At 37.6% G+C, this 21,174-nt stretch overlaps 1 protein-coding gene across 4 annotated transcripts in view; it reads left to right on the top strand.

The window, feature by feature from the left end:
• The window catches only part of setd4 (SET domain containing 4), a 44,897-nt gene that overhangs the window by 21,936 nt on the left and 1,787 nt on the right, over positions 1 to 21,174 (top strand). For 3 of the 4 annotated variants that reach the window (XM_039743839.1, XM_039743842.1, XM_039743841.1), the window contains 2 exons: positions 12,380 to 12,460; positions 17,805 to 17,928. In XM_039743839.1, coding sequence (XP_039599773.1) covers positions 12,380 to 12,460; positions 17,805 to 17,928 — 205 coding nt within the window. The remainder of the gene's footprint in view (positions 1 to 12,379; positions 12,461 to 17,804; positions 17,929 to 21,174) is intronic. The other variant, XM_039743843.1, reaches the window with a different exon arrangement.

Below are 21,174 nucleotides of genomic sequence, written 5' to 3'. Positions count from 1 at the left end.
CAGAAATGCTTTTTATTTTGTTTCTTCACTTGTGGGCAATGTGTTTGCCGTTCCCAGAAGCCACAACACAGTCCCACTAAGCACAAACAGTTCCAGAACTCCCCATGAAAGATGAAAATTAGCAAAGTAAAAACCATACGTTTATATTGTTATTTTTTGTCACACTTGGGTCACAGATTTGCACAGAAACACAGGAGGTTGTAGAGACAGGACTTTAAAACACTGCAAACAAACATTTGTCTCTTTTTAAAAAATTTAAACTGTGCTGTATGACAAGACAGAGATGACAGTTCCGTCTCACAATTAAAAAAATGCAAACATATCTTCCTCTTCAAAGGAGTGCGCATCAGGAGCAGTGAATGTCAGAGAGAGAGAGAGAGAAAAGCAAACAATCAAAAATCAATAGGTGCTGTTCGGGCTTTTAAGTATTTGAAGCACCGCGACAAAGCAGCCACAAGTAAGGGATCAATGTGAAGGTAGTCTTTCAGCATTTTTTAGAGGAGCGTTCGTATCCTCTAGGCCAGTGTGCGGACAGCCCCTCTGCTCACACCCCCTCCATCAGGAGCAGAGAATGTCAGAGAGAGAGAGAAAATCAATAGGTGCTGTTCGGGCTTTTAAGTATGCGAAGCACTGCACGGGAAGCATATCGTATATCATTGAGGAGTTTTATTTAATACATAATGCGTGCTCTGATTGAGTAGTTTCTCAGCCATCTGCCAATAGTGTCCCTTGTATGAAATCAACTGGGCAAACCAACTGAGGAAGCATGTACCATAAAATAAAAGACCCATTGTCCGCAGAAATCCGAGAACCAGCGAAAAATCCGTGATATATATTTAGATATGCTTGCATATAAAATCCACGATGGAGTGAAGCCGCGAAAGTCAAAGAGCGATATAGCGAGGGATCACTGTACTTTTTTCTTTTCTCCTCTACTCCACTCCTTGGCAAGCTTCATTAACCTTTTACCTGACTCTGGCTCCCCGAGTACTGTCTGCTGGCTCCTTTTTATATGTTACCCAGAAGAGCTCCAGGTGCTTGATGACCTGCTTCCGGCAGCACTTCCAGGTGTGGTGAAAGGATCGCCCATACGGGCTCAGGAGCAGCTGCAGCACCCCCTGGTGCCCCAGATCCCAACAGGGCTGTAGACAACTCCATCTCCCATGAAGCCCTGCAGGAGTCCGAGGCACCACCGCAACCCATGGGGGCTGCCATCTAGCGCCCCGGGGGAGGTAATGTTCTGCCCACGCTTGCTCCCCCGGTCCTCTCAGCAAAGACGCATCCTGGCCAGGGTCTGTGACAACTGATAGGTACATACCAGGTACTTTAACATATCTTAAGCTATCTGGCAATGGTAAGTTGTCCCCAGATGAGTTTGTCAATGTTAGTGTGTCAAATAGGGTGAAGGCAGGAGAATGAGAGTGAATGGGAGGAGCGATGTACTGGCAAGTCAGTCTTCCTCAAGTTCTTCTTTTGTGCAGCCCTATCTTACCTCCTTAAACAAGCTTATTTTGTACATTATGACTGATGTACTGATTTTTTTTTTATTATGTGTCTATTTTAAAAGTCCCCCTTAAATGTCAATTTAATTTTGTAAGGCAATTCTAATTCCAGATTCCTAAGAAGAACACAATGAGTTAGTTGAACAGATTTCGAGTTGTCCACTAGCCTAGCCCATAATCCTATTAGAAATGCAGAGAAAGACCAAGAAAAACACATTTTCCGCGGCTTCAGAAATTCCTACAGTAGTACAGACCATGAATTTGTAGCCTAGCAACATTCAACCTACAGTGCAGCACGATGTTGTGTCTAGAAGTGGTGGCAGTAGCAGTCTATGATACCATGATTTTTTTTTTTTTTGGTGATGGACCTCCGCCTTGACAGCTGGTCAGGGCATCGACTACAAATTAAATGATTCAATAATCAATTGTGGGCGGCACGGTGGCACAGTGGGTAGTGCTGCTGCCTCACAGTTAGGATACCCGGGTTCGCTTCCTGGGTCCTCCCTACGTGGAGTTTGCATGTTCCCCCCCGTGCCTGTGTGGGTTTCCTCTGGGTACTCCGGTTTCCTCCCACAGTCCAAAGACATGCAGGTTAGGTGCACTAGTGTGTGCTTTGTGTGTGTGTGTGTGTGTGCGCACGCCCTGCGGTGGGCTGGCGCCCTGCCCGGGGTTTGTTTTCTGCCTTGCACCATGTGTTGGCTGGAATTGGCTCCATCAGACCCCCGTGACCCTGTAGTTAGAATATAGTGGATTGGATAATGGATGAATGGATGCAATAATCAATTGTGTGCTGAGTCTTAGTTATATTCCAGTTTCATCAAGTGAGTGCAAACGTGGGTTTTCGTAAAATTAATAAATTTTTTACTCCAATGAGAGCCTTCGTTACTGACAAGTACTGTCTTTGCATTTCTCTTCATATGATTGGTTGGCTCTCCACTCACATGCTTTAATCTTACAGATTCATGGCTGTTTACGAGGACGATGATCAGTCATTGACACTCAAAGCAATGAACAAATTGGAAAGACTGCATTTGATAAAAACAAGTGCCACTTTGCAATAAGAAGATCATGGGTTTGTGTCCCTGGTCCTCCCAGTGTGGATTTTGCAAAGTGTTTTGAGTAGTGAGTAAAGCGCTATATAAATGTGAAGAATTATTATTATTATACTTGATGACTTGTCAATTTCAAATTTTAAACATTGCATGTTTTTTCACCAAATAAACAAAACGTGCAATGGTAGGACTCTCAGCCTCTATATTGCTTTACAGTACCTCATACCAGATCCAAACACAGCATACAGCCTACCGCCATCTTTTTGTTCATGAAAAGGGCACTGCTAAGCACACATGTGGTGATTAAAAATGAACCTGTGGTCCCTCAGAGTGCAGTAGACGTTGTGGGTTTGTGCATTGATTGCTCTTTTTTATTCTGTTAAATGCACTTGTGATGTGCCTGGGTCAGATGTGAACAAAATGTTTATTTTATTTCAAAGGAGAAAAACAAATGTTATTGCTAATACTGTTCACTATTTTGTTTTTATGCACTTTGCGATTTGCTTAGGTCAGATATGACAAAAATGTTTATTTTTTTATTTCAGAAGTGGAAAAAAGTATTGTTACTACCTCAGATTCTGTTCAGTTATAGTTTTTTATTTTTGAATGCAATTTTTGATTTGCCTGTGTTAGATATGACCAAATTTAAAAGGGAAACAATAACTATATAATACTTGTTTTACAATACATTCAATTATGTTGCTTTAAAATGTATCACCTGCCACTTACCAGCAGCTGAAAATGTATGGCCCAGCAAAATGCCTTGGTTTGAAAATCTGGCCCAACTGAATCTGTGATTGAATAGCCCTGCCCTCAAGTATTCCTCTCAGCCACACGTGTCTATGTGTGTATGAAGAAAACTTTGTAATGTTTGTGCAAAATCTATGAAGTTTCCATGTATCTCTCAGTTTTCTTGTTGAAGAACTTAATTTAAAGTAGTAACTGGTGCTCACCATACTAAATTCTTTCTTAATTTCACAAACCTCTCCCATGTTACCTCTTAACATTCATTTGCTTAAACTGAAAAGGTTCAACTTCTTCAGTCCTGAAATCAGTGTAGTTGCTCTTGAATTCCCACTGTTTTATTTTGATTGTTAGCCTCTCATGCGCTGACTTGTCAAAAGCTTTCTGAAAATTCAGATTAATAATCATTTTCTACTTCTCTGATTATATGCTTATGTTGCTTCCTCATAGAAACCAGTGTATTAGTGAAAGATGTCCTTCCTTATCTGAACTTGTGCTGTTTCTTAAACTCAGTTTCATTTTGATTTTTTGAACGAAGTACACGTCTCCTTTACAAAAGAATGGTTTCCTGTTAATTATTTTTAACATGGAGAATCTTTTGGCATATTGAAGATTCATCTAGGAAGCCCTTTTCAAAAGATGAAAATTATTAACATCATTGTTGTCAAAATTCCACTATGCCATTTTGTTTTTAGACAGGTGTCGATATTTTGTGAATCAGTTGGTACACACATCTGAGGTGGTCAGGGGTGGACCTTGGGAGGTCTTGACTCGTGTCATATTCAATAGGACAATATAATCAGTCGATATTTTGAACATCCCACTAACTAAATTGGTAAAGACTTTATTCCAGTGGGTATTTGCTTGAGTTTAATTTTGGCCGTGACCTCACTTTGTTCTTCAACTTCATTTCTGATTTCTCTTCTTTGGTTTTGGTTGCTCTAAATCTTTATGCTATTGTTTGTACCAGGTGTGCTTTCCTTATCCACTTCCTGATCCTCACACAGATTTGCCAGTACAGACTGCTCACTAGTACACCTTTTCTTGACATGCAATGCCTGGTTTTCTTTAATAACTGTTTCCATCAAATTATCCATGATACATGTTAAGCTTACTTGCCCATTCACATTTTTATATAAAGGAATAATATTTGCAAAATTCAGACTATTTAATCTAAAACATTTTCTCTTCTTCAGCTTCCAAATCAGTAAGTATGTTCTTGATAATCTCTGTTATTGCTGGGAGCTTCTTCACCTGTGCAAAACTCCGATCATTTGCTATTTCTCTGTCTATATTTTAGTTGTCCTTATTGTTTTTGATACACTTCCTCCTTGACTGTTCTTTTCTTACTAAAGTACTGAAAGAACCTTTTTTGTGTCATACTTTGCCTTTTCAGTAATACTTCCCCACTAACTGCATTTTGGCTTTCCTAATATTCCTTTTAGTCATTGCTCACATGCTCTCGTAAACCCTAAGGCAGGTACAGGGTTTATTTGCCATGTATGCTTTATATGTTTATTTTTTTCTTTTGTAACTTCCTTTTCAGCTCCTTATTTATGTCCTATGGAATTCTGCTTAATTTCTTACTGCTTTTAAATTTCAGGATGTATTATTATTTTCACTAGATGGTAATTATTAAATCACAGTGCAACAAACTTTCTCAATTTATCCTGATTATTGCAAAACCCTAAATCTCAACAGACTATCACTCTTGCTATTGCATTAATAAACTGTGCTAAAAAAACTGCCAATGATTATGTCTAAAATCTTCTGTGCTTGTGCTCTGCTATTTGGAAAGTTAGCTTAGTTAAATTTGGTTTAAAGTTCAACGTGACTATAATAGCTCCTTCTAAAATTACTTTTTTAATATTAACAGAAAGATACATATTGACACTACTGTCTGCATTGGGGGTCCACAGCACACTCCCAATATCATGATTCTCTCCCTATTAGTTTCTAGTCAAATCCTAACATCCTCACTAAGATGTGGGTCATCTTCAAAATGAAGAAAACTTGTAATCCTATTCCTTTTTGCATAAATGGCAACCTCACACCCATTTTCAGTTTTTTTACCATTTCTTAAACATGTGTAACCTTCTTTGTTATACTCATCCCCATCTATTTTATTTAGGTGAGCTTCTATTATTGCTATAATATTGTAATAATGTGCATCTACATATAACTCCCAAGTCGCTTGTTTTTTTCCTGATACCTCTGGCTTTAAATCAAACAATTTTTAATGTGTTCCTTATTGTACTTATGCTTTTAAACTGTAATTTAAACATTTCAAAGTTACTTTGTATACAGTATCTGTATATCTACAACTGTCCGTATACTTTATGTAGTAACATTCCAAACCTGGCCTATCCTAAACTCCCTGTTCTCTAGTTTAAATTCTCTTTGGCTAACTTACTCATACTGTACAGCTCCCCTGTACGTTGGTAGACCTTCTGCTCAAATGTAACCTGCCATTGCAGAAGTTCCAAGTGTTCCACAAAGAGCCCCATTGTCCCATAAACGTTTCTGTATGTGTTTCTATCCTACAAGGTCTGAGCTACTTGTTAAGCCTTCTAATCTCCTTGATTTTACCTGGACTGGCATGTGATAGGCAGAACCGCAGAGAACTTGGCACCTAGCTCTTTAAAATTTTGATTGCAGTGCATTCAGCCTGCCATTATGTACTACATGTCATTAGCTCCAGTGTGGACAATGACAATTCTATCCATCTTTGTTCTGGCCAGGATCCCATTCACCCTTCCAGGGATGTCCCTCACCTTTGTGCCTGAGTGTTCTGCTATTACATGTGTTTGTGTTTTATTGTTGGTTTTTCATGTTTCTGAGTTATGTACTTTATTTTTATGTATTTTCCGTTTATGCAGTGTTACGTTAAATCTACTTATGTGCCATCTTCATTGTGGATGGGGCCCCAAGAGACAGGGCCACCTTAACATCACCATGTCTGAGCTCTCCCTCTGGCTATATAGATCAAGGCTAGGAGAGAACTCAGACATGGCGTGTTGGAGTGACAGTGAGTACTCTGTTTCTTATCTGACTTTTTTCTTTTTATTTACTTTGCTCCGTTTATTGGATCCTGTTACTAGATTTATTTATTTGAGACTCATTTGCATTTGGGTTGCCTTTTGGCAACTCCTTGGTGCCTCTTTTCTTCTCTTGTGAGCTTTTCGTTGTATTTGTAAAATGTTTGAAAATAAACCCTTTTTATTTATAAATATTCTGTTTTTACCTTTGACTGGATAAGCCGAGGTTTTAGGTCATCCTCCTATTGTGGAGATTAGAGATATTTTTGGGACATTTAAGTTTACTATTAAGGCTAAAATCCCTTTTGGACCTGCAAGGCCTGAAGTAGGCCAGTGATCTGGATTAAACCCTGCTGGGGTGAGGGCTGTTTCCAGGCAGGCTAAGGGGGACTGACCTGATCAGTAAAACCTTTTGGAGCATTAATACCCATTTATGTGATGGCTCTAACTCCAGTGCTTGATACTAGGACACAACACAACATTTGAGACTCTGTGTCGTTGGAGCAAACCTAAGCTTCATATCCCATAACTATCTCTTTATGGGTAATGGTTTTAAGGTGACCCTTTGGGGCTCGTCATCCTTACCAATCACCTCTCTGGCCTAGAGTAACCTCTCATGCCACTTTGGAGGTGCACACTATTTCCCCAAAGGAAACCTGGGCAAGATCTGGATATCCTTTACTGCAATGCAGGCTAGCCACCTTCTCCTCAAGTTCAGTCACCCTCACTTCAAGGTGCTGGATCAGCTGGCATCTCCCACAGATGTAGTCTTTCTGGGAGCAGACCTTACCAAAGCAAGACTCCATAAAATCCAGCATCATATAGGATTTACATTAGCCTTATGCTGAAATCCTGTTTGGTGTTGATGGTTAACTGATAACTCCTTTTAAAATGAAATATTAGATAAACATTAAATACAAACTACATTACCTGTTTAAATACCTTTATGTACATCTTCAAGTCCATGTATTTACTATAAAGATATCCTCACTATTACTAAACCTACATGGTATCTCCCTGATGCTACTTGGTTGACATTTTGTAAATCTCTACAAGAGTTATCCGTGTCCATTTTTCTAAGCAAATGCTGTATACTTTAATTAACTACTTTTCCTTTCTTCCATACAGAGGAATTCACTTATTTATTTATTATTAACAGATACAAAGATGGTTAACTGGTTTGTTATTGGTCAACTGCTTCTGCTGTGCTGTGCCGTGCTATGCCTGCCACCATTTCACATGCTGATGAACTACATTCCTTTCACTCACACCATGCTATTCTCCTTGGCAGCTGAAAAAACAGCAAATATCATTCCAAAGGGAAAAAGTACCTCTGGGTCTCTTAGCGGCAACCAAAAATGAAGTTTTCAGGGCAAACACTGCATATTGTTCAAGATTCACAGAGCTGTCAGTACAATCCATCACATAAGGAGGACTTCAGCATGCAGAACATGCCCTGGATGTCAGCAAAGGAAAGCCTATTTTCCTTTTCCTTTAAGCAAGCAACTAAAGACAACAGGCAATTCTTAAGCTAATTTCTGTTTTTTCTTTTGTGTTAACTACGACAGTGTTACAACTAGCAGTGATCTATTGGTACAAACAGTGGACTTAAACCATGTGGTTATCTGTAAGTAATTTCCCTTAGTGCCAACTGTTTAAAAAAAAAAAAAAAAAAAAAGATTTGCTTGAATAATTGAAATGAATTCAAATTGTGTGTATTTGGGTATAGATTTTAGACAAAAATCTTTAAATCTTCTAAAACATTTGTCATACTGCCAGTGGAGATCTATTAGATGTACGGCTGTGACATCACATTGAGCTTCACTCTGTTTGTTTATATCCACACAAACATTCTGTGCTATGAACATGTACAGTTACTTTTGATAGTGAAAAACTGGTAATAACAGTATCACCTTGGATTACCTCCATGCTATACGAAATAGTCTGGCCTGACTACTTAAGAATGTGGCTCAGCTTGTAGAAGAACCATTGTGGGAGACATTTTCATGTTTTAGATAAACTAAAATCTAACTGTACTGTTTAGAGTCTCATTGCTGGCTGAGTAAGATACTGTAGCATGAGGTTTCTTGTTGAATAAACCCAAAAGTGTCTGCATCTTTAGAGAGTTCTATTGAATAATACTGTCCACTTTTAGCCTCACTCCACACTTTATATTAACACATTATTCATTCAGCTCTGGTTAAGTCTTAACATGTATTAAATGTTTGCTTGGAATGTCAGATTTTTGAAGAAAGCTCCCCTTTTCAGTTGTATTCTGTGTAGCTTTGTCTGGAGGTTGGTCGTCATGGTCATTGGTACGTCCACACTAAATGTGATGGTTTCAGCACAGGGATTTTCTTGCTTTACCTTGCCCTGTTGGTTGGGGATAAACTGTAGTTGTTAGGAAAGCTTGGCTAGTGTTCTGATAGGCGTTGTAAATTTTAAAATTCATGTAATCATTAGTAATATTTTGATCCATGCAAATATTTTGTGTCATTGTTTTTTTTTATGACCTCGTTTTTTTCCCTTTAGGGTAATGGGCAAAGGCCTTTTGTTTAGAGTTGTTTCTAGCAACAACCTTGGGTGACAAGGACATCACGACAGGAAGATGCATTGTGTGATGTGACCAGGTCATATAAAATGTTGGCTTAATTGTTAACATTGTCCATTCTGGATTCCTAAAAAGACAATTTTGCTGTATAGTTAGTGGTTTCTCATGTTAATAAGGACTTTGGCCATGATGAGTTATTCTGTAATGATCCTTGGTTTTGTATTGTGCTTTGATATATTTGCTTTTGACCTTAACACATTTCAGGCTATGATTTCTTTTATGTTGATCCCCTGGTTTGATGCTTTGCATGTTACTAAGTAAATGTTTTTGCTTTCCATCCCAGCTCCTGATCTGTTTACAAAACTTATCTGCTGGTTAATTTCCAGCAGACCAGTAGTTCTTTACTGAATTTATAATTTGCATAGTCATGAACAAGGCTTTATCAAATTCAAATGGTCAGTTTTAGTAATGTAGCAGCCAAAATAAGGCACGGTCAAGCACGGGTAAATGTGTGCCGAAAGAAATCTCACAGTCCAAAAGTTCATTTTGAAAATATTTAGTGAAAGTTAAAAGCAAATAATCCACACAAGAATAAAAGAAAAAAATAGTTTCACACATAGAATAAAAGGGAAAAAATGTATCTTGTCTTAAACAGCTTTTCTTGAAAAACTTGAGTTATTTCTGTACTTAAAAGTTCTTTACTTAAAAATTCTTAATTTTTTATATACTTAAAGATTCTTAGCTTCTTCTGTATGCTTTAAGCATACGGCACAGCACGTGAATTAAGTACTGTTTTCTTACATATTTACTTCACACAATCAAAAAGCCCTTAAGCCGATTGGCACATAGGCATGTGCCCAGACACGGTTTAAAACCATATGCCTTCCATACCTTACTCATGGCAAGGCTGTCACTAACTGAAGAGTATTGTTTTAGTCAAAGCTGTTAGAAATGGCAGGAATATACCAACACAATTCTTTTTACGGGGGTTATAGGAACGTCCCACAGATTATGCATTGTCATCCAATAAATATTCGTAAATTTTATAGAACTAGGAAAATGGCTCTTACAAGTAACATTCATTACATAAAACATTTATCAGTCTTTTAGGTATTCAGAATTTGTGAAATTTGGTATTTTTGTCAAATTTAATAGTAACATGATTTTAAGGCATCCACACCATTGATGTGTGCATTAGGACTGATATCTCTTTGGACATCATATAAAAGTTGTAAATTTACGACTGAAACTGATTAAAACTTCACAGCCATAATGTTAGTTTTAGTAAGAAAATGGAGTAGCCAAAGAAAAAAGAAATGGAGCTTGTGATCGCATCAGCAAGTTCCTAGTCTTGCTAAAGCCAGACGTGTAATATATAATATGTCTGGAGGCAACAATGAATGAATTTTGCTTAAAGGTAGGTGGGAGAGATTAGATGACTTGCCAAGTGTCACATTTCTAAACCAATCCAATGCCTCATAAAGGTGGCACTCAAAGTAGGGGAAGTGATTTCAAGCTGCAAAGAGCAGTGGTGCTGTTGTTAACCTAATCAGACAGACAGCAAGCGTCTGATTATGAGGACCATTTGAAAAATCTCCTAAACAAAAACCCTATTAAACATAGAAGTGTGTGTCACTTGTGCAGAGAGCACATTGCATATGTTAAAGACAAACATAACCTGTTGCAAGCGAAAAACCTTTCTGTAACATCTAATTACAAATTGACATTCGAAGACCTCAATGAACAGGTGATAAACGTGAACAATATGTTGTCACAGGTGCTGTGTGTGTGCTCTCATCATTATGACAACAGTGTAGGAGTTGATTTGATCTTGAAAAAATTGGCACCTGTGCTTGTGAAAATGTGAACTGCAAAATCTGAATTTGAAATAAACTGTGTGTCACACCATATCAAAAGGACTGCTGATAACAGAATTGATATGTAGAGTTCAGTACTCAAAACACCAGAATTAAGTAAAGCAGGGGCAAGGCTGCACAGAGCCCATCTTCTGATTAAGAAATCCAAACGAGTAACTAAAGTAAACCTACATTACTGTCTAATTGATCTAAACTCTGTTTGCTGTTGCTATGTCATATAGTTTTGCACTTTTCATGGAGCTACGGTGGTCTACAAATATGTATGTGTGTGTCTGTCTCCTCGGTCATTACAGCATGTAAATTAATTATTAAGCTTTAGTTACCTTGTGCTACTGAAATCCTGAATCTCCTTTATTTCCATACTGTGTCAAGTCTTTTATTCAGCTTTTTTGCTCTCTCCTGGAACATTGACAGTTTAGTCTGTAGGAATGACGGGCGGGTGTTTTAGGAAGAAGCCCTCTGAGTGTAGCCTTTGCAGTGCCGGTTTTTGATGCTATTCACTACAGTTTTTTTCACGGATTGTCTCCAGACATGTATTCTCATTTGAGAATCATGTCTGGCCTCGTGAGACTAGCAAATTCCTTTTTCTTCTCATTTGAGGGAATTTTGTAGACTTTTTGAAATTAGCAGAAAATAATTCATTAATATTGCATAAAAATGTTAATTTGATTCCCTCTGGGTGGTAGTAGCACTAATAACTATAATGCCAAGTTTTTCCTGAACGCAATGAGGCTGAGGTGTTTCCCTCCATTCCATTTTTCAGAGCAGGTCTTTGCATTTCTATAAAACAGGCACAGCATAGCATCATATCCCAATCACTTCTGTTTACAGAGATGGTCTTAAGTTGACTACATGTTCAAAAAATGAAAAGCGCACAGCTATGACTACCTTTTTTTCTTTTTTAAATTTAGCACTTACAGGCAGACACTGTGACTCTTCTCATGTTTTGCTAGTTAGCGAAGATCAAAAAGAGCTCCACATTCTGATCACCATAACGTCTTGTGGTCCAAGCATTACTGGCCCAAGATCTGCTTTCTTTTTTGCAATTATTGTGGCAGCTTCTAAAAGAGCAAATAGTTCTGGACTTTTCAGAGCTCATCACTGGCTTGCCTAACAGTCACACCTCAAAATGGAAGTACAAAAGTACTTTATCTTCCTGAGAACAAAGCAGAGAACATTCTGGTACAGCACAGTGCATTATTGAGAGTGTATACATTTTATTACTTAGTAGGGCATGTGAAAGATGATCCAACACATTGCAGACAAGTTGAATGCAGAACTGTAGTGGCCCAGAGATTTGATATAAATAAAACAGTCTTATATTTTTATTGCCTAAAGAAGATTAAAGACTCTGGGGAGTAGTTTATATACTATAGTTTCAGACATTTTTGGGACTACAAGGGTACTCTATCACAGTTGTTAGAGCTAATGCCTAGAATACGTTGAAGTATCGACTTGCTGGTGGGTGGACTAGACAATGCACAGTACTTGGATGTTGCAATCTTTGTAACCCTTATTTTAGAGTGATTCACAGACTGGGTTCTTTTTTATTAGTTTATAAGTTGAATGTGTATGATACTGTTTGTAAACCTCAAATTCTGGTTCTGTGTGGCAGGAACTTGACTTTTGGATGTGATGGCCCATCCTGGAGATTAATGACCGCTCTGAAGGTGCTATGCCTTGGGCCAGATGACTAGTAAGTATTTTGAAAAATACCTCCACTACTTAACACTAGAATCCCTGAAGCCTACGAAAAAATTCATAATCCCGGGCCACCTTAAATTCCTTCACACCTCTCCTCATCAGCGTCTTTTGTTTTGTAAGTATGTCTATCAGTACAAGCAGGAAGCTCAACTCTGGCAAAAAGTTCCCCCAGCTCAAAGCTCCTTATCTCCGTGTGAAGTTCTTGGAGTTGTACAGGTTAAATAATACAGTATATTGTTATTTGGAATGCATGTCATGTGTGTTCTGTGTCTACAAAGATCTGGGTAAGTGTATAATGACGTGAAGTGTATAATGTGTGAAGACTTCAGTCCAAATATCAAATAAACACGTGTTTTATGAGTTTTTTCGTAGGCTTCAGGGATTCTAGTGTTAAAAGAGCTGCAAAATCAGTTTGTCTTTGGGGAAAAAACACTAGATAGTGGCATATTGAAGCACAAGTTACTGTTTTTATGTCCTAAGATTATACTCATGAAAAAATCTATAATTCTCAATAGTTATAATGCAGAAAAGCAAAACACCTTTAAAATAATATTGTGCACATATTATGGTTCCATGTGGATTCTGTGCATTAAAAAGACAAACTATAAAAAAAAATTCATAAATTTTTAACCCAGAAAAGGCACACCATGTGACCTGTCAATGAAAATGTATGCCATTAACTTAAATTAGTTGTTATGTTTCAATTCCCTATATTACAAATGATCACTTCTGCTAACTAAAACGTCTCCTTTGACATCCTGTTTATAAAATCACTTTGTGGTGAGTACGGTATACAGTGCAGAGTAGAGCTGCTGTTCAAATTACAAAACCGGTTATTGGAGATATGAAATATATTAAAAATTGTATTTTGCATAGGAGTTGCTCTTTGTGAAAAAAGGGAAATTGTTTTGCACACACTCTAAAAACAGTGATGGAGACACAGCAGTCAAACATGAAAGAAAAATACCACTTCACATGTCTTTTGATGCTGAGTAATTTCTTAAAACATACAGCTGTTATGTCAAGAATGAAGCACATTACCAGAGCAGGGGTCTCTAGTCCACTTTGGGAAAGAAATGAGCAGTCAGAGACACTCCTATTGGACCAAACAATCCCAGGCTTTTCCCATTTGTGCCAGATGGGCTTAGTTTGGATAAAAGAACTGAAGGCTGAATGGCCTGTTCATTCCAAAAGAGTAGCAGTCATATGTTAAACCAAAGTGACAGCAGCAGCCGCAGGGTACTGTAGATATGCTTTTTACCACCATATTCTAATGCTTTTTACAAAGTTTAATTTGGTAAACCAAGTTCATCTTTGTCTAATGATTTTATTTTAACAACAACTTGTAAATAAAAGTACCTTGTATCTAACCTTGGGTTTCTGCTTTCATGCAATCTCTATCTAGTTGTTTACACTTGGAAAGGATATTGTCCTACATGGCTTTATTTAACATAAGATAATATTATCCAACTTTCAATATAGTGCTTTTTTTAAGCTAAATATGTTTATGTTTATATACATGCAAGCTACATTTATGTGTAAATATAGCCAAAAAAACCAGCATGTAGTGGAAAGTACAGCAAAGGAACCTCTAGGGAAGTCCCACAGACATTCTACTAATATTACGCAAAGGCAAGTTCCATTTTTATATGATTTGATACGACGGTTAAATGTGACTACAGTTACAACCTGAGGGTGTGTACTTTTATCCCTGTTTCTTGTAATATTTTTTTTCAAATGTTTTCAACTTGTTATCCACATAAAAACTTGTAACTACTGTAAAAAGATGCTATATTCATGCTTGACCCAACACAGACTCACACCAGAGGCAGGTATAAAACAAAAGAAACTTTTATTCTTCTTCACCTGTGGGGCACATCTTCCCCATGACCCCCACAGGCACAACACAGTCCCAAAACAGACCAATAAAGCACCAACACAACACACTCTTCTTTTTCACCACCACTTCTCAATCAAGCTTCATCCTCCTCCTCCCGACTCTGGCCATTGAGTGGTGGAAGTGCTCCAGGTGGTTGACTGCCGAGTTCTGGCTGCACTTCCGGGTGTGGTGAATACACTGCCCATAAGGGCTCAGGAGTCCCAGCTGCAGCACCCCCTGGCGGCGCCTGCAGGACCCAACAGGGCTGCACCCAACTCCAATTCCCATGGAACCCTGCGGGAAACCGAGGCACCGCTCCAACCCAGGGGGGGCAGCTATCTAGCGTCCAGAGGGAGGTACTGCACCATCCAGGACTGCTCCCCTGAATATAGAATGAAGGGGCGTCTGCCACACTACTAATTTTTACTATAGATGAAAGTGATATGACACTATTATTTGATATTTTTACATCCAATAAGCTGAAATTGCAGACACAGCGGACACACATCTATTGCAAAGTCCCATAACGCATAAATCACAAATGTGATATTACAGTTTTGATTACTGAATGTTAATTATGTTTAACTCAGGCAACATAGCAAAACATTTCATGCCTTTTAGATATTGAGTAGCAAAACATAAGTCACAGCTTTGAGATAAAGCCTTACAGCTCCTCAAAAAGCAACCTTGTTTTTGCCCCAGAATACTTAAAAGTTATATATTTGCTGTGGTAGCAGATGCTTTTCCACAACAGTTTTGGTTTAGCAAGCAAGGCCCTGATTTTAGGTGTTGGATTGTCCCCATTTGTTAAAGTGTGACCACGTTTTGTGACTGGACAGCTTTTTTTTTAATTTATTTGTAAAGTAAAACTGAACAAAGGACATAATTCATTTGTGAATCCCCAAGGATTGAATTTCATTGGAATGGCATGTTAGCTCAATGGATACAGCGGGTGCCTCAAAACTCCTGCTTTTTGTTTAAATCACAGAACAGGCCCTGTCTCTATGCAGGTTTTGTCCTCGTACCCACCAGATGTGAGCAGTTGGAATTTGCCCCGTGTGAGTTAGTGTGCCCAAGGATGTACTGGCATGTTATCCAGGGTTGGTTGCTGCCTTGTGCTTGATTTTGGAAGGATAAACCTAGCAACTCTGAACTGGATTAGGCAGATTTGATAGTAGATGAAGGGACAACTGGATGACTCTCACTGAACTAGTAAGCATGTATGAATTGTAGGTTGCAGAGATTGTGCAAGTTAACTGCATCAAACTATGTTGTGAAAAACTGCACCATTACCAACCTGCATATATGTGTTTTGGGGCTCTCTGGGTGTCAAAACCAAATGGAAAACTGACACCAAAATCATTTAAAAATTGTTGCACACTACAGAAGCTGCTAGGATGTGTTCTTACTCGAACCACAAACAAGGTGCGAACAGAGAAAGTGATTAAGGGATACATACGGATTTAATTAAGCACAACAGAACAAAACCAATTAGGGCAGCAGAAAAATCCTGTTAATCTGGTTAACTGTAGTAAAGGTGATGTACAATGTTCACTTACAGTACTGTGTAAAAGTCTTATTTGTCATAGACCGTTATTTTATGTCTTCTGGATTACTATGTTAATAGAAAAGGGCATATTTTGGAGTTGCAAATATTCCTTTTGCAAAAACTGAAGCAATACAATAAAATACTTAAATGTCCTTAAAGAATGAAACAGTAATAGACCCCTTCCCAGTTTAAAAACTGTGAAATTCTTTCAAAGCATAAAGCCCAGTGTTTGATGAAGCAAATCTAGTAAACAGATGCAAACAGCCGATGCCATAAAGTGGGGATTAAACCAAAGTGATTAACTGAAACTGAAACAGCTGTGTAGGAGGAATAAAACTGGGCAAAGGACGCCGTCCAAAACAAAAACGCGCTCTGATAATACACAGTACATTAGAAATGAAGTGTTCTAGTGGAAAACCAAAACCTGACACATGCCAACCAGCAGCAGAAGCACAGCATAGACCTCTACGGAGAGAAGGAATCACTGTATCTGGGGGATTGTGTTTAACAACAGATACCCTCAAGTACATTGTATTTTTTGATTAATTGTAGAAATTGCATTTCTTCAGCTTTGACAGACTTATGGTTTAAAACCAACAGAGTAATAAAAAAATTGTAAAATGGTAGAAAAATGATGGTAATGTATTATTTTTTTGGAACTTGTGATGGGCTATGTAGGGATACAAATAAAGTGAATAAGTAGAGCACGTACATGTAACTTTACTTGTATGTTTCCATGGTCTCAGTCTGAATGAGGCTCATAATGTGCTTTAGTGTAAATGCCATTCCTTAACTGGTTTTCACAACCACATGTTCATCCAAACATATGCTAGAAAAACATGATCTGTCAAGTCAAGAGAGAATTTTGATAAATCAGGATTTTTTAAAATGTGTTAATAGACGCATGCCACTTTTTTCAAAATCATTGTGGCTTAGTAATAGGTGATGCATGAAATATGCCAAGGTATAATAAAAATGCTATTTGTGTGCATCCATTTTCTTAATCTGCTTTTCCAGTTCAGGGTCACAGGGCACTAATGCCTAGCTAACTTGTCATCATCAAGCAGTGGCAGAGCTTGTTTATGTACAGGAATGTTTTTTGATTTTTCTTCAGTTGAATGCAATTGCTATGTTTCTTTGTAAGTAAACAGGCCCCAAAGTTTAAAATTCACATGGTGTACAAGGCATATATTTTTAATCAGACTCGCTTAGTACAATTCAGGGCCACAAGGGACTGAGGCAGCACTGACGAAATGGCAGAAAACAACCTTATAAAGGCTGTGCAAGAAAAATGTCTTGTGGAATACACACCTAACATTGTAAGACAGCTATCAGATCTGTTTAAACCAGTTCATACTTCGTAACCTTGCTATATCCGTAAGGTAAATGTAAAGCAGCAGTTGTGTAAATGTTTTGGAGCCTTTTTATTAAACGCAAGGAAAGCATTTAGAATCATAAAATGTTGAAATATTAGTGTGTCCTGAACCGCTTTATTAAGTTAAAATGAAAATATGACAAAGAGAACTTTTGTTACCACATTTGTTTGAGTTGTAATGCAGATGACTTTTTAATGGGACTTGCAATGAAATGCATTTCAAGAAATAAAGATTTACACACAAGTGAAAAATTCAACTTCTTAACAGTCATAAAAACCAGCATATTTGGAACAATGCTGCTTACGCCTGTAACAGTAACATGAGATTTCTTTTAGAGCTTATCAACACTTTTGATTGGTTACAGTGGAAACCATTCTAAAGGATGAAAGTCTTCAGATTTGGACAGCTGAGGCGTAGTCCTTTGTTGTAATCTGCTCCTTTTGTCGTGTGATGTATGATTGAGCTCATTTCATTTACTGCTTTGCCCAGCCCTGTGCTGACTTATTTTTCCACTAAATTGTGTCACTTACAGTTCCACCTGGAAGCAGGTTCTGCTTGGAGGCCCAGTTTCAGTTGAAAACGAGAGAATGAGCTTCAGGCTGGCACAATCTGTTTGTAACTATCTGCTGCATGTAAACGATAAGAGCTTGCAGAAAGTAAGTAGAAATGACGGACTACATAAATCTGGTGAGAATGTCTGGGTAAATCAATTGGGCGGAGGTTAGTTGTAAGGTGTGATTTCTCCCTCCGGATGAAAGTTTTAAACTCAAGTAAAATACATTGGTATAACATCTCATCAATACATCACATAGTCACTGGTGTACACTTACACAAATAATAACTGGATAACTGGTAATGTAAATGATTTTTCCTTCCACGTTTGCTAATCATTAAGTCCTAAATGGGGCTTTGAGCTGTGCAATTTAAATTTCCCAGTGGATAAGTGTCACACGCAGGCCTTTAAAATAATTGAAATCATTTTACGCAGTTGACAACTATTGGATTTATGACATTTTTTCTAGATAAATGTTTGTTTTTTTATAGAAATGAACACTTAGAAATAAAAACAAAAAGGAAACCTAAGCAAAAAAATAAAAACTGGAGGTTTTGATTAGCTATTGTTGATTATGGCAGTGGAGCAGTGCAGGAGGAAGGTGAGCCAAGGTGAAAAGGTTTATGTTAATCCTCTGGTCTTTTGCTGACAAGAGAGAGTTATCATCCTTGGTTAATTGATTATCAGTTTTTGATAACTGATTATTGATCATCATTTCTGAAACAGATGTGCCTCTAGAATGAGAATGCCTATAATTGTATGAACCTTTCTGCTGGTAAAAGTCAGTCTTCACCTGTATACCCCTTTAAAGGTACAGCTACATGGATAGTGCAGTGAGAATGTCTAAGAACAACTGGTAAAGTGCCTGCACAGACAGACAGCACTTTATTTGTCTAAAGGGGAGATTAAGCTTTTTACAGAAGATCAAGAATTATGTGAAACAACAACCCTCCCTCAAATACACACAAGTATTACAATCAAAAAAACCTCTCGACTTGACTAATGTGAAGAGAGTGGTCCCAGTGAGGCATGCTGGTGTATTGCTGTTGGTATAAAGGACCCCCAGTAGTGTTTCTTGACACACTTTTGTTGAATAACTTGTTGATTAAAAGTACTCAGTGTTTCAGTAAATCTTCAAGCAAAAACAATTTAACACAACATTCCCTGGATACAAACCATAAACCTCATTTTATAAGTCTTCATTCACATTATGTTAATCCATGTTTTTTCAGCCCTGTTCAAGTACCCCATGAACTGCTTGCTGGCTGTCACTTTAAGCAGCTTATTTAAACTGCTGTAGTTAATTGTACTCTATTTTAATCTGATGGCTTCTTTATTCTAAAGAAGATCTATGTAACAGATCCTTATGCACGTAGGCCTTGGAAATCTTTGGATTTGTTTTTAACCAAATTATTTATAGACTACATTTTTTTTTTTTTTTACATTTTTTCCAGCCTGCACGTCACACTTTTTAAATATCTTGTATACTACTCAATGAAACTACAAGTAAGTTTGTCTGTTACACTTCACTTAAAGTATATCACCATTCATCACTGGGCTAAAGTGTTTCAAATGTTCAGTTGTGTATAACCAGTGAAATGTACAATGTACACGTCTCTCTTCATGTACATTATGTATCTTGCCATTGAGTAAAAACTTAAATGCTTTAGATTAAATTAAGGTTGACTGTAATAGGTCTAATTAGCAGGATTGTGGGTATTAAGCATTGATTAACTTTATTGTATCATGACCAGCTGGTGTATAAAATATTTAAAACACATGAAAGAAGCTTAACAAATATTAAACAATAAGTTATTTAATACAATATTCATTAGTCTCAAATCCTGCCTTCCTTTAGTAGTCAAAACATGGCTAACATGACAATGCCACATCCATTCCAAGACACGCCAAGTGCTACTGCAGAGCACCAAGAACAGAAAGAAGATGGGAGACCAGTAATAACTGAAAAACATTAAAAGGAAATATGAACAGTCTCGGCACCTCTAACAACATGTACACAACGCGTTTGTAGTCAACACTCCTTTAAGTATTGTTTTTTTTTTGTTGAGTGGAGTTTTGTTAATTAAAAAAAAAATATATAATATTATCACAAAGACACAGAGCACAGACAAATTAAACTAAGCAAGAGAAAATGAAAAACAACAAATCCAAATCTGAAGTAGAAGAGACCTAAAAATACACTCAGTTATTCTTTGTTCTTCCCAAAAGTAGCTAGAAGTCAGGGTTTGAGGTGCTTGGTTAGTGCTGAGCGCACATTCTCTGCCTCCTTTGGTTTATTTAATCTGTTTGACATGTGGATGGCACATGCTTACATCTAGACTAATAGTTACTGTACCTCGTAGATGAAAAGTTGCACCATTATTGTACAGTTGGGCTGACATTTTTCAGAAGGCTCAACTTGCAGAATAAATTTGCACTCTTTAGACCTCGTGTCACTGCCCAGGTCTGTCTTTGGGTCGCTCATATCAGTATGTTTTCCACGAGGCTGAGGTGATATTTTAATTGCTTTTCCTGCATCTTGCAGTGTGTTCACAAATGAGCACAGCTGGTACATTCCCATGAAACGTGTTGATGCGACTTTGTAAATTTCCAGATTGACTTTTCTAGAATACTCACTTGAGCTCACTTCACACTTGTCCTTGATGTTTCTCATAAGATTTTATTGCCATAGTCTGCATTTATGAAAAGAGCTACCAAATATGGAGGCTCATAGGGACTTACTGTATACCCCACCTTTATGGGAAAAACTAACAATAAAACTATCTTACAATAAAAATTAAAGAGAAAATTCAACAAAATGGTTCTGTCATAGTCTCAATCTGAATACAGATGACCCCCGAAATTCGCGGGGGTTACATTCCTAGAGCACCTGTGAATTGTGAAAAACAGCAAATTTTGGATGTGGTCAGAGAAATGCCCATTTTTATAGTTTAAACCCTAAATATGCCCCCAAAACACTTTAATTTCATTTCAAACTCAGCTTAATACATTACCCTAAAAAAATGTAAAGGTAAACCTGTATACTGTACAGTACAGTACTGCTATGTCTCCCGCAGTGCTAGAATGTAAAATACCGATGTTACCGCTGTATGTACTGTAATTCACGCAAGCACGTTTTCTGTTGTTTTCTTTGGTATAAGTAGGGTAAATACATAATTTAATTTAATAAAAATACAGTAAAATGTATGGGTACTCACCAATAATGAATGATACTGATTGATGATGATGATGATGAATTAGCTGTGCAGTACAATGAAGGTATGTAGTGAAGTTAATGACTGCATAGTAAAGCAGAGGATTTACAGCTCCTCGGGTGGCTACTGTGGCA

The sequence above is a fragment of the Polypterus senegalus genome, chromosome 2 (assembly GCF_016835505.1).
Source record: "Polypterus senegalus isolate Bchr_013 chromosome 2, ASM1683550v1, whole genome shotgun sequence".
Taxonomy (NCBI): domain Eukaryota; kingdom Metazoa; phylum Chordata; class Cladistia; order Polypteriformes; family Polypteridae; genus Polypterus; species Polypterus senegalus.
This window is presented reverse-complemented; position numbering and strand designations above follow the sequence as displayed.